The sequence below is a fragment of the Dunckerocampus dactyliophorus genome, chromosome 10, assembly GCF_027744805.1.
Source record: "Dunckerocampus dactyliophorus isolate RoL2022-P2 chromosome 10, RoL_Ddac_1.1, whole genome shotgun sequence".
Taxonomy (NCBI): domain Eukaryota; kingdom Metazoa; phylum Chordata; class Actinopteri; order Syngnathiformes; family Syngnathidae; genus Dunckerocampus; species Dunckerocampus dactyliophorus.
In genome coordinates, this window is record NC_072828.1 from 28,621,042 (window position 1) to 28,636,742 (window position 15,701).

General features: G+C 43.7%; 2 protein-coding genes across 4 annotated transcripts; both read right to left on the reverse strand.

The window, feature by feature from the left end:
- Nucleotides 1-1,414: 1,414 nt before the first annotated feature.
- LOC129188469 (alanine aminotransferase 2-like) lies at nucleotides 1,415-4,944 on the reverse strand. Its single transcript, XM_054789046.1, has 11 exons — nucleotides 4,840-4,944; nucleotides 4,443-4,532; nucleotides 4,257-4,365; nucleotides 3,782-3,912; nucleotides 2,827-3,070; nucleotides 2,670-2,749; nucleotides 2,466-2,602; nucleotides 2,078-2,252; nucleotides 1,836-1,991; nucleotides 1,641-1,753; nucleotides 1,415-1,558 (listed from the first exon to the last, which is right to left on the reverse strand). The coding sequence occupies exons 1-11, from the start codon at nucleotides 4,942-4,944 to the stop codon at nucleotides 1,444-1,446; spliced, it is 1,455 nt and encodes a 484-aa protein (XP_054645021.1). The 3' UTR covers nucleotides 1,415-1,443.
- A 221-nt stretch (nucleotides 4,945-5,165) lies between these two features.
- naprt (nicotinate phosphoribosyltransferase) lies at nucleotides 5,166-15,467 on the reverse strand. 3 transcript variants are annotated; one of them, XM_054789038.1, is made up of 14 exons: nucleotides 14,480-14,613; nucleotides 13,701-14,005; nucleotides 13,151-13,278; nucleotides 12,175-12,257; nucleotides 10,361-10,491; nucleotides 10,178-10,293; nucleotides 8,774-8,970; nucleotides 8,470-8,610; nucleotides 8,301-8,385; nucleotides 8,156-8,236; nucleotides 7,987-8,089; nucleotides 5,780-5,937; nucleotides 5,455-5,562; nucleotides 5,166-5,371 (listed from the first exon to the last, which is right to left on the reverse strand). In XM_054789038.1, exons 2-14 carry the CDS (start codon nucleotides 13,825-13,827, stop codon nucleotides 5,285-5,287), a joined length of 1,545 nt encoding a protein of 514 aa, XP_054645013.1. In that variant the 5' UTR covers nucleotides 13,828-14,005; nucleotides 14,480-14,613; the 3' UTR covers nucleotides 5,166-5,284. The 3 variants fall into 3 exon arrangements, with proteins under 3 accessions (XP_054645013.1, XP_054645012.1, XP_054645011.1); XM_054789037.1 differs by lacking the exon at nucleotides 13,701-14,005 and having other exon boundaries at nucleotides 8,470-8,607; nucleotides 14,480-15,467; XM_054789036.1 differs by lacking the exon at nucleotides 13,701-14,005 and having other exon boundaries at nucleotides 14,480-15,458.
- Nucleotides 15,468-15,701: the final 234 nt, after the last annotated feature.

A 15,701-nucleotide genomic window follows, 5' to 3' on the forward strand; every position in this document is an offset into this window, starting at 1 on the left:
AAACATTTACAAAATGCTCAGCTTATTTATGCAACTCACAGAAGCAGCTGAGTGCCATCCAATAGGGAAAGGAGTCTATACAGGACTAGAGAGGAGGGACAGAGGGTAGACTGGGACTGTATAGATGGGTTGAGCAATTGGGGAATGAATGAGAAAACAATAAGTGACCATTGACTCAAGTTTATGTACAGCAGATACCCAAAGTCCATTTGCACCCACAATAGTACTAGTCCTATGAGGATAGCAACAATGATGGTACGGTCCCAACATCACTATGAATGGGTTCGCCATTACTAAAAATAAGCAGGTAAACGTGACGATCCGATGATGCTCCTGCTGCAGGGGGAAAGAGAAACTGACGAGTAACAAACTACATTGATGGGATCCATAGCAACAGCCGAGATATTATTATAAGCAAATTGAGATATAGAGGTATGAGAAAGAACAGAGTGACAGAGAAGAGGAAAAGGAAGCTCGGTGAATCAAAGGAAACCCTTCAGCCTATGGCACTATAACCAAGAGATGACCTAGGACATGTCTGAGTCAAAACCCTGATTGTAAGTTTATCATAAAGTTGACTTTTGAATAGTCTGTACTGAATCAGGGATGCGGTTGCACAATAGAGGAGCCTGATAGCTGAAGGCTCTACCTCCCATTCTACTTTTTCCATTTTTTGGGAATCACATGTAAGGGAACGCTCTGGGAGTGCAGCATTCTGCTAGGTTGATAAGGCACCACAAGCTCTTTAAGCAGAGCCACTAACATCTAGGAGATCCACCCACAGTGGTTTGTTTCAGTAGATTTGGAACTTCAGTTAAGATATACTGTAGGTAGACGCTGAGACGCCCTAAACGTCTGGCTAAGAATGGCTGATACCAAATCAGACCAATACACCAACAAACCAGGAGCCTGAGGCGGGAAGTTTCCATAGTAGACTTATGAGGAAGAATTTAGAGGCCGCTTGGACCCCCGGACCTTGCCCGGGTGACTGACCGTTCTCTCCAGCGCTGGCATTGCAGTTGCAAATAGAATACATTGTTAAACTCACTTAGTTATTGTTATATTACGTGTGTATGTTACACAATTGGAAGAATTAGGACCCGGGAGGGTCCCAAAACCCTGTTAAAAAGGACCGCACCAAACATCACAAAAGCATGGGCTAGTTTTGTTTTTCCTGTATTTTGCAAGAGAAAAAAAGCTGGCTCCTTCCCTTCATGGTCAACATCCCTTCTGTAGCCAAGGATCAGACTTGTCAATGTCTACACTTTCAGCTACCACTCAGCCCACATTTTAAAAAAACTGTTATGGTAATTTTCTCCATTGTGGGACAAGGAAAAAGTACAAGGCCGTTTTGCTGTAGAAGGCTATTTTTAATGTACTTTTGTGTGGCTGAACATCCGTGAATATGATGTTAGCATGACAAAACCGGTTTATTTTGTGGTGTTATGTTCGATTCTGACACGGGTGGCTACTTGTGTTGGCCCAATGACGGCGGTGAAAAGAGGAAAGGCGAGCCAGCACATCTGTCAGGGTGTCAGGGGGGACAAGGATACACACTCTGGAAGCAAAAACATACACAATGAATGACATTTCCAAGACATAAAACATCCCCACCCACCTCCAGTATGCCAAGCTCTTACCTGATGTAGCAATCCGCATTATTTCTCATATTCAAACCTCCAGGCCCGACAAATACGCCTTCTTCCTGCAGCAACCTCTGGCAGTAAATAACATCTCCATCCACTTCCAGCATCTGAGGGCCATGTTTGGATGCTATAATGGCACCACATGTTGCATATTGGAGAGACTATTATGCCTTTGTGACATGATCTCACCTTGGCCTGGTGTACCAACTGAGAGGGCAATTGAAGACGGGGGAAAATGTACATTCCCCCCATCGCCGGCTGACAGGTTATCCCTGGTAGATTATTTAGGTACTCATGCGCCCGCTGAGCGTTCTGGGACAGAGTAGACCAACTGTAGAACATCTCCTTTCGTGAAGTGAACAGAACCTTGCTGTAAGTAGCGGCAGAAAACAGTAAGACGGTGAACTTGTGAAATTACGTAAATGTGTCACCTTTGCGTACACATCAAAGGAAGCGTCCATGGGTTTTGGTGGGTTGACCATGAGATCCAGAGCAAGTTGTCCTGTGACTGGAGTACTGATGTCAGTACACAGCATGGTATCAAAAACCTGCATAATCTGTGGGTCAATGTTGACAGCCTCCATGTACCCGGCTCTCAGACCACATCTGGGACAGCAGACCAACAACACCATCCCTACTGTCAAACATGGAGGTGGAAACATTCTGCTCTGGGATGTTTCTCTGACCAAAATCCGTCCTGAGATGTGTGCAACCCCAATGACCAACTACAAGAAACATCTTGCCAACAAGGGTTTGTCCACCAAGTACTAAGCAGCACTTGTTACTGAGCAAAACTATACATCAATCTTCAGAACTCACTCTCCCATGCAGGCTGTGGATAGTGAGTTGAAGGAGATCAATTCCACCATCTCAGAGTACTCCTTGCCCATCTCAAACAAGACTTTCTTGTAGGAAATAAATTGTCTTCCCTTTTCATGGACACTATCTTGGTACACCTGGTAATCGCGGGAATCAACGAATTAGGTGAAGCTACATGTTATATTTCTTGTAGTTTGCACTCACCTCATCAACCAGCAGAAGTAGTTTTTGCCGTGCAGCAAAACCAATCACTTCTTCTATTGATTTCCTGTCTTGAACATTGCCTGTGAGGTTAAACAGTAGAATATAAAATGATGCCAACAAGTTTGGAAGTGTGGATTTTACTGACGTGGCGCCGTACCGGTGGGGTTTCCAGGGTTGCTAATGTAAATAGCTCTTGGCTGATATCCCCCCCGAGGGGTTTTCAAGGCAAAATTCAGCTCTTCCAGGTCAATAGCCCAGCCCTGGTCCTCTATGAGCTGGTAGGGCACCAGCATCACTCCTTCTTCATCCAACAACATGGGGAGTGTGTGTGGACAGGGTATGGGGGTCAAAACCCCTGTTGGAGTCTCTCCCTCACCACTCGCCAGAAGCTTCACAACCACCTAAACGCAAGCTGGATATGAGTCCCTTGTGCCCCTGCCAGTGGTGGGGTGCCTCGATGGTCTGAGACTGACCCGCGCCGTCCTTTTGGTTGTTGTTGTGCCCCCCAAAAATAACTAACACTACTTATGAGGAGTGTTACTGTCCTTGTATTAGATTAGCTCATTCTTCAGTTATGGCAGCCTCGCTGATTAAGGCGTTTCCATGCATTACAAAAGTCTGGTTTTGGTCGATTGAATTCAAGTGATTGAATGCAACAGTTTTCTTTGGTGCAATAAATGTACACACTTCATTTGGGGCGCTGCTGACTTTTGAATTAAAATAAGCAAAAAAGCAGATGCAATATATGATGGATCGATGAATGGATGGATAGCTGGAGGTTTGATGGATGAATGGTGGATGGATGGATGGATGATTGGTCAATGGATGAAGGTATGATTAAATGGATGGATGAATAAATGGATGGAGAATGGATGATTGGATGGATGGATGGCAGATGAATCATTGATGAATGGATAGATGGATGATAGACGAATGGATGATTGACGAATGGATGATTGATGGATAGATCCATAAATGACGGATGGATGATAGATGGATGGTCAACCTGCACAATGATCCTTGACACATACAGTATATGCTATTTACTTGCGCGGGGACAAAAAACCAAAACCAACATTTTAGGGAAATGCCAACATTTGAGTGAAAGTTACCATCAAGGCCCTCTGAGAACCAGCAGAAATAAAGATGTCACTGGTGTGGGCAGAGATTCCATCTCGTCTTTCTATGAACTCTGCAATGCTTTGCTTGACATGCAACAGGCCAGAAGAAGCCGTGTAGGACCCTGGAAAGTCAGATTAGCGATTAAATGTTGAAAATGTGTTCAACAAAACCTTATTGCATGATTTGTTTGGCTTAGTTTTCACGCCAGATTCACTTCCTGACGCAACACTCCTATTTATCTATCTATCCTATCGGAAAGCTTCATTGGTTGCATGTTTGGCAACTGGTCCCGGTTTGCAGCGTACCCCCGGAGTCAATACTGGATTCTGTAGTCATTACACTATTAGTGTGCATGTGTGTGGATTTTTATTTTCCCAAACTGAAAATGTTGTATAACCTGGGAGTGTCCCTCATTCACCACAAATGGTCATTGAAATGCTAACCTAAAATGTATAAAGTTCTTACCTACACTGTTTCCATCACAAACCTCCAGGAGCTTCTGGGCTCTCATGCTAGCATCCGGAGGCAGATGATTGCCCTTCAGCAGCTGAGGGTATATACACCCTGCCAAGACCTGAGGACAGACCGGTGACGGATACGTTTAACAACAAAGAAAGACAAATCAAACAAACACTGCAAAACAGTATCGACCTGTCGGACAAATGAGATCGGTTTCATGCCTGATTTATGGGGATCCCCTGAGCTGACATCAATGACCTCCTTGAAAGGCTTCTTGACCCCCTGCCAGAGAACACGAGCAGGTCAACATGAAATGAAATAAACTCATTCTTTTTGCCCACAGTTCGTCATACAGTATTATGAATGGAACTGGGAGTCATGCGATCAAATCCGTTGGTTCTGTTCATTTTTCCCTCACATTTCTCAACCCGTTACAAGCTTGGAAACATTCAGATTAACAATTTTACACGTTCCAAAAAAAAAATCCCACTTTTCAGAGGTTCATTTTCAGCATTCACACACAATTTTACTTCACCATTAAAGACTACCAAGGGAATGTACATTATTTCCATAAATGACAGGCACTTACGAGGTTGATCTCTTGAGTGATGTGAACAGCCAAACGTTGTAGGTGTGCGAGTGGCGGCACGCCAATCCCTCTCACCCTGGGATTCACGTGTTCCAGGCAGCTCATTCTCTTTGTCGACTAGATTTGGTTGGTTTTCTTCCCACGGTTGACGCTTTCTTAGCAGTCAGGTGTTTTTGTCAAACCCCTTTTCTGTGATAGCCAAATTTAACTTAAGACAGGGAGTTTAGATAACCTGTGCTCGTGTCTGATAAGTAATCCATCATGTCTTCCTTGGTTGCTCATTAATTTCACCCATAGGAACCAGAACCACTTCAAGTCAAATGATGGGGGATGTGTCACATAGAAGACATTTGTCATGTATTTTGTGTAATGTATTTAAGTGTAATGTCTCAGTAAAGTCTCAATAAACACACGTGACAGGTTTTGAGAACAATAAACATTTTCTTTAGTTGGCCAAGACAACATTGCTCTTATTTGTACTGGCTCTCCTGAGGTCTGTAACCAGAGTGTGTAGTGTCTCCGATAGCGCCACCTGGTGGGGGAAGAAAAAAACGAGTTTGATGTTTTCTGTGCTGTTGTGTTCAGTGAAGTCATTTCTGTGTTTGACAGACTCACTGTGTAAGAGTCGGGCTCTTGCAGCCTCTTATGTCGAGGGTGCAGGCTCTGGAGTGAGTCCTGGACTTGAGCTTTGGTTTCTGCAGCGCTGCTCAAAGGCTGTGTGACCTACAAAGTGTGTGAGACACACTCACAGGATTTAGGTCATGTCTGCACCAACACGGATATTGTCAAAAAGACACATTTTCTGCACACCGGTGTTAAAAAAAAAAAAGTCCTTCCACAGCAGACAAAGAGTCACCAATGTGTGGATGCTTTCTTTGGGAAAACTTGCATGGCCGTGAACGCTGAACCGCGAATGGGTGGGAATCCACTCTATACTCACCTGTCCTTTTGTAAACATTTCCTGGCGAAGGCAGATGACTTGAGCTGGAGTGACAGATAGAGAGGTGCTACCACCGCCCAGAGGATGGCAGCTCAGAGGACGTCCCGCCTCAGGCGGGGACTCTAGTGCCAGACACAGCAGGTCCAGAAAAGGATGTCCTGCCGAAAGGTAAAGCGCCAGCAACTAAGCAAGGTTATCCTCATGATTAAACATCACTGGATTCATATTTGGATTGTCCTTTCCTACTCCCATATGGTAGCAGTTGATCTTAGGTTGAATTGTTGGCACCGAGTGGGTATCCATCCCACACCAGATACACCAAAATCAGTTACTAAACCTCATCACGTCTCCTCAGACTTTAAAACAATTTTCCCCGACCGCAAAAGCCCACTTTTGGAGGCTCTAGCGCAGGGGTGTCAAACTGGTGCCATGGAGGGCCGAGACACTGCAGGTTTTCTTTCCAGCCTGTCACTAAAGCAGGTGATTTTAATGATCAACACCTTCAGTTTGAGGGGAGGAGCTCATCAATTAAATCAGCTGCTGAAGAAACTGGTTGGATAGAAAACCTGCAGCGTCTCGGCCCTCCAGGGCACGAGTTTGACACATGTGCTCTAGCGTGAAAGCATGTATTGCTCTTCTCAACGAGCAGCAGGTGCTGATTATGTTAGCACAATCACCAAACTGTCCAGCAGCTAAGAAATATCAGAACATTTTTTTTGTGCAATGTACCTCTTGTTTTAAAATCGTTTTCCCCCAAAATGCATCTTAAAAAAGTCATCTGTAATTCATTAAGAGCATTAAGCAACGTGTAATTGATTGTGGTGGTGCGCCACTACAAAATAAAGTATAGTTAAAAATTTGTTTTTTTTTTAACTTAAACTATTTTCAGTATATATATATATATATATATATATATATATATATATTATGAATGGATATACTTTATATGCTATATAGATACAGTTTTAAATGATTTAAAATATCCTAAAAATGTTTCACTGAACTTTATTTTGACAAGGATGCATCGGAATCTGCCTTGCTGGCACTTGCGCATGTGTGACCAAACACGCGACACGTCATGTGTTGACGTTTGTTGACGTTCACTTTATTTCTTATTATCGGTAGAATGAACAATAGCCCGAAAAATGTGTAGTCAATTGACGGCAGCTTGTCACATGCCAGCGCTTGTGATCGCTCACGTTTCAATCTCATTCCACTTTCTCCACTTCGCATCTAGCTACCTTGATCTACGATCATCATCACAACGCACTTTTTAAAGTGTCACTTAACAATCTTGCTCTCTTGTTATCATCGTAATACTTATGGCTTGTCTTCAAAGCACTAGTTGTGTGTCGAAGTTGCGCTACAGAAACACGTTGTGTGTGCAGCTTCAGGCAGTGACGCTATCACAGGAATCTCCAACAGGTAGCGCACCGGAGGATGTTGAGTAGTTCAACAAATATTTGCTTCACCTATTAGCATTTGTATAAGTGTGCTAGTCAAACGTGACACCTGAATTTAAAAATAAGCACATCCAGTGGAGATGTGCTTTGTCAATAAAGTCATTTAGATGTTGGCAGTGCTCAGTTTTGGAATGTTGCCGGTTCATGTTCCGTTAGTTGCTGACAAAAGTAAATAAATCATTCATTAAAAAATTGCTGCTTGTCATTAAAAAAATGCAGACACAGCAGTGGTACGACACAACGGCGGCAGTCCGCCCTCTCATGCAGCCCACCGCCACAGCTTCAAAAAATCCTAGGGGGAACCCTGTATAGTGCCCTCTGCCTTTCGCACCCCCCCTCCAAGGTGGGCCCGCCCCACTACTTGAGAAGCACTGAATTAAACTAAGCTGTACAGCAGGGGTCACCAACGTGGTGCCCACGGGCACCAGGCAGCCCCCCACGACCACCTGAGGTGCCCGCAAGCCTGCTTTTCATTCAGGTTTTCAGTTAATAATGAAAGAACAGTAAAAAGAAATGCATTCTGAAATACAACATGTGAGTTGTGGACACCAGCATTTTGTTCATGTTCTGGTAAAACAAGCTTATTCGCTTTGTTTGGGTTTAAAATAAGCTCTGAAAACAAATGTTACAAAAATGAGTAGCTCTTGGCCATTTTCATTTTGTAAAAGTAGCTCTCACAAGGAAAAACCTTGGTGACCCCTGCTGTACAGTGCGAGTATGACAGTACGTCCAGACTCTTCTTACCATCAGCATCAACTAGCCTGTAGACAGCTTTCCTTCCTGGAACAGTGCTCTTCTCCGGATCCTCGCTGATCTTCATCCTGGGCCTCCCGCGAGCCTCCACCAGCTGACACACAAATAAAAACCACAATGTCAACACAAGAAAATGATTCAGAACTGGTTAGTTACCCACCTTATACACACAACCCAGTGAGGGTTGTTTGGTGCAGGTGACCAAATGCGTTCCAACGCCAAACACGTCAATCTCGTTCTCCTGAGGAATGACAATATGACAAGATATGAAGGCAAAAGGGATAAATCATATCACAGTTTGGTACCTTCGTGTTGAGTTCCACCATGGTTTGCTCTGAGATGTTGTTGGTGCCAACGATGATCAGTGAATCAAAGGCAGAGATGGAGAAACTAGAAAAGTAAGCATCAGATAATAAAATCGACTCTCCTTTCATCAGGTTTTTGGGGAAATGAGCATCGTGGCACCTCACTCACTGCTCACTGCAGAGTCTTAGGACACCACGTACGTCCACTGATTGCTTGCAGAGATCCCCGCTGTCTAATCGAACTCCCATCGGCCTGTAGCCCAGTTCACACAGCGCCAAGGCCACAGCACAGAAGTTCAACAGGCCACTGCTAAACCAAAGCAAACCACAAACGTACAACACATGACCTTACCTTTATTCATTGAAGAATAACATCAATTTTGACATTTGTTTCATCTTCGAGTTGTTATGAATGGATAGCGATCACCATTTTAGTATTTCATGCGTGTTTATGTACCAAAGGTCCACATTACCAGGTAACACTGTAGCTGTCAATCACTGGGAGGAAATTCTGGGGGTAGGCGATGGCGTACGACAGGAAGGCAGCCAACTCTCCCTCATGGATCTTCCCAGGCTCCGCCCCCAGAAGCTCACACACCCGACCCAACCAACCCTTGGTCAGAGAGATTAAATCTACCGGGTCATGGTCCTGGTTCACAGTGACAAGCGTCTGATTGGAGAAGAACATTTGCAGATTAGTGAGAGAGCATGTGCTAATGTGTGGTTGTCATTGGAACCATTGGAACTGTTGGAATCATTGGAGCCGTTGGAGCCATTGGAGCCGTTACAGCTATTGGAACCATTAGAACTATTGGAGCAACTGCAATTATTGGAGTCATTGGAAAAATTAGAACCATGGGAGCCATTGGAGCCATTAGAACTATTGGAATCATTGCAGCCATTGGAACCATTGGAGTCATTGGAACCACTGGAGCCGTTACAGCTATTGGAACCATTGGAACTATTGGAGCGATCACAACTATTGGAGACATTGGAAAAATCAGAACCATGGGAGCCATTGTAACTATTGGAGTCACTGGAACCACACCTGGATTATTAAAAAGGTTGTGTTAGGAAGGCTATCGGACATTTAAAAAAAAAAAAAAAAGAAAAGACTATGCCAAATAAGACTTACTATGGTGACCCCTGATGGGAGAAACCAAAGGACACCTACTACTACTACTACTACTACTACTACTACTACTACTACTCCGACGAGGGAACTGATGTCAAACTCAAGAGCCACGGTCCACATCCGACCTAGCAATAATGTGTATCACACGAAATCCACAATGGATGCACTGTGTCTTTAAATCAGGGGTCCCCAACCACTGGGCAGTTTTCAGCAGTCCACAAACCAGTACCAGGCCACAGAAAACTTTCAGAAGCAAAAGTAATAAATATTGATAGACAGGCACTTTTTCTAAAACAGTTTTGCAAATAATTACACCAAATTTTATGTACATGCATATCATGATTTGCCTTCCGACTCAGCTCTCTCTTCACCGTGACGATCTGGTACAGTGACCGCATTACTGCTGATGATGCACTGGTTTCATACTCAAACTCCTCCACTTGCAGCAAGACCTCATTCCCAACCCGAAAGATGGAATCCACCCTTTTCCGGCTGACAACCACGGCCTCGGTGGGGTGGGAGTGTCATCCCAGAAACTTCACACTGCGAACCGCCCCAGTGCACTAAACACTAAAAGTGATGAGACCATCAGGACCACATCATCCAAAAACAGCAGAAATGAGATCCTAAGGACCCCAAACTGGACACCCTCAATGTCGTGGCTGCACCTAGAAGTTCTGGCCATATCTCCATAGCTTCTGGCAATTTAAAGATAATATAATTAGTAATTAAAGATACTCACTCGTGGCCAGACTTCCTCCAAAGAGGTAAAAGAGGTGACGTAGGAGTGAGCCATGGTCCCTGCAACAGGGACCCCAAACAGCAGTCCAGCCTGAACATTACTGGTCAGATCAAACCCTGAAAGACAGGGCGATGAGAACAAAATACAGAAAGAATCCGGCATTGGCCACCACACAACCATCACCTCCAATATACGAGTATCTGGACGCAGTGAGCCCTCCATCTGGCCCCTGAGCCCTTCTGAGACCCATCTCCAGCAGTTTCCTCCTGGGGCCACATGCCAGGCGGAAGCGGGCGGCGTTACTGCAGACCAGACTGCAAGAAACAAAATGTTTTACCAAATACATTTTTAAAAATACACTCAAAAAGCATGCGGCTTCCATGCTGTCCGTTTGTGTCCACACATGCAATATGTTCCAATTTTTGTGGTTTCCCAAAAAGTGTATTGTGCAAAAGTTTAAATTGAAATTAGGGATGCTCCGATCAGGGTTTTATGCTGCCGATTTCGATACCGATTATCCATGAGCCATGAGTTACTGTTACCTCCAGGAGCCCGAGCAGGACTTCCAGGTAGTACATAGGTGGGGTCCAAGTGACAGAGCAGCCAGCGAACCCGGTGTCGTCTACCGCTGACAAAGGCTGCTCATCTCGTCTGATGAATTCAATTATTCTTCGGGGTATTTGCTTAGCCTTCTGGCTTTCAGCGTTTTGGCTGCGTTAGCTGCCGTTCGACTGATGAAAACTCACCATACTCCGTCAAATTTTTGTTCTTCAAATGCCGTGAAGCTTTTTAACATGATAGCCCCACAGGATATCTTTCACGGCACGTGTTGGCAGGTGAGTTCCACATGTTTGTTTTTGTTTTGACATACCTGCGCAGTGTGAAGGAAAGTGGGAGAAGGACACTACCTAAAACCCAAAAAGGGCAGGGGTCGCCAACCCATCGATCGCGATCAGTGGGACTTTGCCGGTCAATGGCGGTAAAAAAAGTTATTATTATTAAAATTATTAACACATCAGTGCCTTCCCCCTTCGGAGAGTGACCAACAGGCACACATTTTGTCCACTGAACACGCCCGTACGCCTCGCCGCTCTCCAGCCACGCAATCCGAGAGAGGAAGAAAGGGAGTGACAGAGCACAGCGATGTGCCTGCGCGGACAGCAGTAATTATTGCACGTTAATATGGCTCAAAATATGCCTTTGCAACCTCGAAATTAAGACACAAATATAGACGTGCGCCTCCAAAAACATCTTCGAGGTGCAGCTCGTGAGGGCCGATCGCTCGCTCACAACAACAAGCCAAACAGAGTTGTGGTTTGCTCATGGAGCTGACGCCACAAGCCCAAGCCCGACAAAGGCCCACAAAAGTAGGCATGCCCAAAGTGCGGCTCGGGGGCCATCCGCGGCCCGTGGCTCATTTGTCATTGCATCCCTGCTGAAACTAAATAAAATTTAAAAAATAACAATAAATGAGAAAAAGCTGAAATGTTGACACCAACAACCAATAATAACACTTTTCATTTTGAAAACCTTTCTACAAAATAAATAGAAAATGTAAATATATATAGTATATACATATGTATACACGCAGGGATCGCTACAGGCTGCAGCCTACAATAGTGCCAGCCGCAGGGGATCGGCGTTTGTGATTGACGTTGAAAGGCATTTATCGGCATATTTCAACCCCATGCTTTTTCACGCAAATTGGTGGCCGAACGATCGGAGCATCCCTAATTGAAATCAATGAATCTCCCATGATTATGAAAAGCACTGATGCTGATTAAAAAAGTAGCAAAATACACAAAAAATTAAAAAAATGTTAATACTAAATTCATTTCGCTGCTGAAGATGCTGAACGTATGCAAAATTGAACAAATGCTCATGGTAGACATTCGGGATTTAAAGCTTCAGCGGTTTGACACTTATTTTACGCATAATCTCGTGCCTCGTCTCGTCGTGTGAGTCGGGTGTCTCGTGACACCCCCAGTTACTGTTACCTTGCGTAGTTGACCAGACAAAGCAAACTGGTCTCCAGCAACTGAACAACAGCCAGTGGACCTGCAACTTCCATCAGAGGCTCCTGCACACATTGCCAAGAACACCACTTAGACCAGGGGGGTCCAAAGTGCAGCCCGAGGGCCATTTGTGTTCCATGGCTGTTTTTTTTTTCATTGGCCCGCAGCACATTCTAAAAATATAATTTCAAACAAAAACAACAGCAAAAATGTAATTTTACAAGAATAGAAATAAGTTGTAGTCTAACAAGAAGAGGTCGTAATTTTACGAGAATTATGTTGAAATATTAAAGAATATTTTAAATCGTAATATTATGATAAACAAAAAATCTAATTAGGAAAATTAGGTTGCGGAAAAACTTGTTTAAAATGTTTAAATAATTGTAACATTAAAAATTAACAATGGAAAAAATGAAAAAAAACAGCTGTCATTTTATGAGAATAAAGTTAAAATATTAAGAAAAGATGACATAAAAAAAGTCTACATTCAAAATAAACTTGTAATATTCTAAGTAAAAAATAATGTAATTTTTCATAGCATAAAGTTTAAATATAAAAAAAATAGATATGTTTTTTAAAGTCATACTGTTGTCATTTTGGAAAATGAGGTTGGGGAAAAAAGTTATTCTGTAGAAATAAAGTCAAAATATTATGGGAATAAAGTCATAATATTACGAGAGAAAAATTTACCAAGAGTATTTACGAAGAAAGATGAAATATTTGCAAATTTGAAAAAAAATTTAAAAAACAGCAAAAATGAGGGGGGGGGCAGCAAAGAGCGAAGTTCATACTAATAATAGGCTTTTTCACCGACATGGCAAAGCTGAAATAAATATAACTTCTTAGCATACCTACAAAATATCAACGTGGTCCTTGCATCATTTCATTTTTAGGTATGTGGACCTCGGTGGAATACGTTTGAGCCACAGAGGGGTCTCCCTTAACCCCTAACCCTTACCCGGGCAAAGACCACCGTGCCCTCTGGGACAGAGTGGAGTGTAACTCCAGAACAGTCGAGACCACGCAGGAACTGGAAGAAGGCCGGATCAGTCGCTGGCGGTAAGACGGAACGCAGGAAAACCACATCTAAGTTCATGAAGCACGAAGAAAACATCTTAAAACGAGTCACAAGCACACATTCAAGACTAACAAGCTAACAACAGAGTCATGTGTTGGCTTATTGGGGGGGGGGGGGGGATTTGCTGGAACGATGAAGCTAACACGATTGGCTGCCCTCGTGTGCTACTCAAACTATTCCACACCAAATGTCAGTCAATCATTTTTATGCTAGGTTTATTTAAACAGTGAATGACGGAAAAAATCTGCAAAAGTATTGGTCTAGTCCTCTTTACAGATACTCTACAAATCTTGATGGTTTCAAGGCTGTTACCGGGACGCTTGAAGCCAGTAAGTGGCTTCTTAGTGTGCTTTGTCTTGAGACACTCCTTTGTTGTCTTGGTGGTATGTTTTGGTTCATTGTCATGCTGGAAGACCCATCTACGACCCACCTTCAGTGTTCCTGCTGAGGCCCAGAAGGGTACATGGCCCCATCAGCAGAGGAACACCCCCAAAGCAGAATGTTAACACCTCCATGTTTGACAGTAGGGATGGTGTTGATGGGCTCATATTCGCCATTTCTCTGCCTCCAAACACGTCCAGTCCACTCGATGCCAAAGAGCTGCGTTTTATGTGACATCACACACAAGCTTCTTGCTGATGGTCTTGTAATCCATTCCAGTCTTGCGCAGGTCTACAATCCTGTACCTGAGGTCCTTTGACAGCTCTTAGGTCTTGCCCATGGTGGCGGGGAGATCTGTTTGTGTGACATGTGTCTTTTATCCACACCATGAGCTGAGATTAGGAGTGCTTTACTAAAAGGGCATGACTAATTTGTGTGTTTCATGAACTGTGGGGGTCAGAATGCTTGCTAGCTGGTAGGGGATCAAATACTTACAGTATTTCACTCAACATAACAATAAAGCCCAACATAAAAATGGTGGATGGTTCATATCTTTGTCAGGGGTTCTCTTACAGAATCAGCAGTAAGTAGAAAATAAGTACTTATTTTCTCCCCCCTTTCAAAAACATGCATGGCATCTTTTTAGGCATAAACACAGCGCATTATAGCTTTGCATTGGTAATCCACTATATAACAGCACTCAAGTTCGACCATTAACGCGGAGGTTGCGCAACACAGAACGGGAATGCACCGGAAGGACAAAAAAAACGTAAACATTCCTTAAGTTTGATTTGACACTTTGCCATAAAATTTTAAAAAGTGCCTCACCTTCGTCTGTGAAGTGAAAACTCCTCAGGAAGGTCAGACAGTCGTTGAGTCCCGCAAACAGCGAAAAACTTCCACAAAAAGGGTTCTCTCTAAAGAACAACTCGAACACTGCCGAGTCCTGGTGCCGCCCGGCCCGCCAGTACGCGTACGCCATGGTGAACTGGTACAAGTCCGTCAGCAGCGGCGGTACGCGATCCAGTATGGATCTCTCCCTGGTCCCACATGTGTTTCTGGAAGGAGCTGCCATGACTGACACTGCGAGTCCAGCCAGGTCCAATGCAGCCGGGGGTTCTGGGACATGAAGTTCACTATTCTTCAAGCAAAATAGTTAAAACTGCCTCAATACACTTTCTATAATGAGTTTTTTGTAGTTTCCTGCTCAAACAGACACAATTTACTTCTATATAATATCAAATACGTTGGTTGGTGTTTTATTTGGACTATAATCATGACAAAGACAGATTTATTCAATGATGTTCAATGGTGAATTTATGGTTTTAAAGTATCGGTCTAAGCGTCGGTATCGGCAACACCGTCTTTTCCCTGTCACTGTCTATTCCTTGATATCGAATCTTCACGTCCCAAGATTGGCCCAACCCCTTTTACGTGTGAAGGTCTTGTTTCCTTTTCCTGTGCTGCAGCCAATGGTTGCGTCTCAAATGGAATACTTACGTCAGTAGTACATATATTACACTGTGTACTTAGTTCCAGATGGCGCGAATTCTGACAATGTAGCGCTGTCCAAAATCCACACTTAATTTACATTTTTCTTCTGTTCACTATTTTCCACCACTATGGGTTGCTTCTCAGCCGCCATCATTTCAAGTTGGTCCCTCCTCTTCCGCTACGATACCAAGATGGCGACCATTGAGGGTGGTAAGCAAGGACACTAGAGTAGAATAGTACCGGCCTGTCCACGTCCACATATACCCTGCGCTGGTTTGCCCGCCATGATGGTGAGCAGATCCCAGAAACATCGCAATGTAAACATGTCCTCGGCACACTGCTGAGCCGTTAATTGCTCTAATAGACGGCGGAAAAGACCAGACTTGTCATTTCCATGTTTCCCAAAAACAAAGACAGGTATGTGTCATAAAAATGTTTTAAGATTTATTACACTGGTTGCTGTAAATAAACAGGACAGTGGACAACACACACAAAGTGTATATTGAACGGGACTCCCACACAACATAGCTTAAAGGTAATTTGTTTCTCTGGGTGA

What these genes read in the sequence shown, in the direction of transcription:
- naprt (XM_054789036.1), bottom strand. Translation starts at nt 14,726, where the DNA reads ATGGCAGCTCCTTCCAGAAACACATGTGGGACCAGGGAGAGATCCATA. An exon ending in GCACGGTGGTCTTTGCCCGG is followed by an intron (nt 12,258 to 13,150) that starts GTAAGGGTTAGG and finishes CAATGTGTGCAG; the next exon opens with GAGCCTCTGATGGAAGTTGC. An exon ending in TGGTGGAACTCAACACGAAG is followed by an intron (nt 8,237 to 8,300) that starts GTACCAAACTGT and finishes GTCATTCCTCAG; the next exon opens with GAGAACGAGATTGACGTGTT.
- LOC129188469 (XM_054789046.1), bottom strand. Translation starts at nt 4,944, where the DNA reads ATGAGCTGCCTGGAACACGTGAATCCCAGGGTGAGAGGGATTGGCGTG. An exon ending in TTGTGATGGAAACAGTGTAG is followed by an intron (nt 3,913 to 4,256) that starts GTAAGAACTTTA and finishes CTGACTTTCCAG; the next exon opens with GGTCCTACACGGCTTCTTCT. An exon ending in TACTTCTGCTGGTTGATGAG is followed by an intron (nt 2,603 to 2,669) that starts GTGAGTGCAAAC and finishes CGCGATTACCAG; the next exon opens with GTGTACCAAGATAGTGTCCA.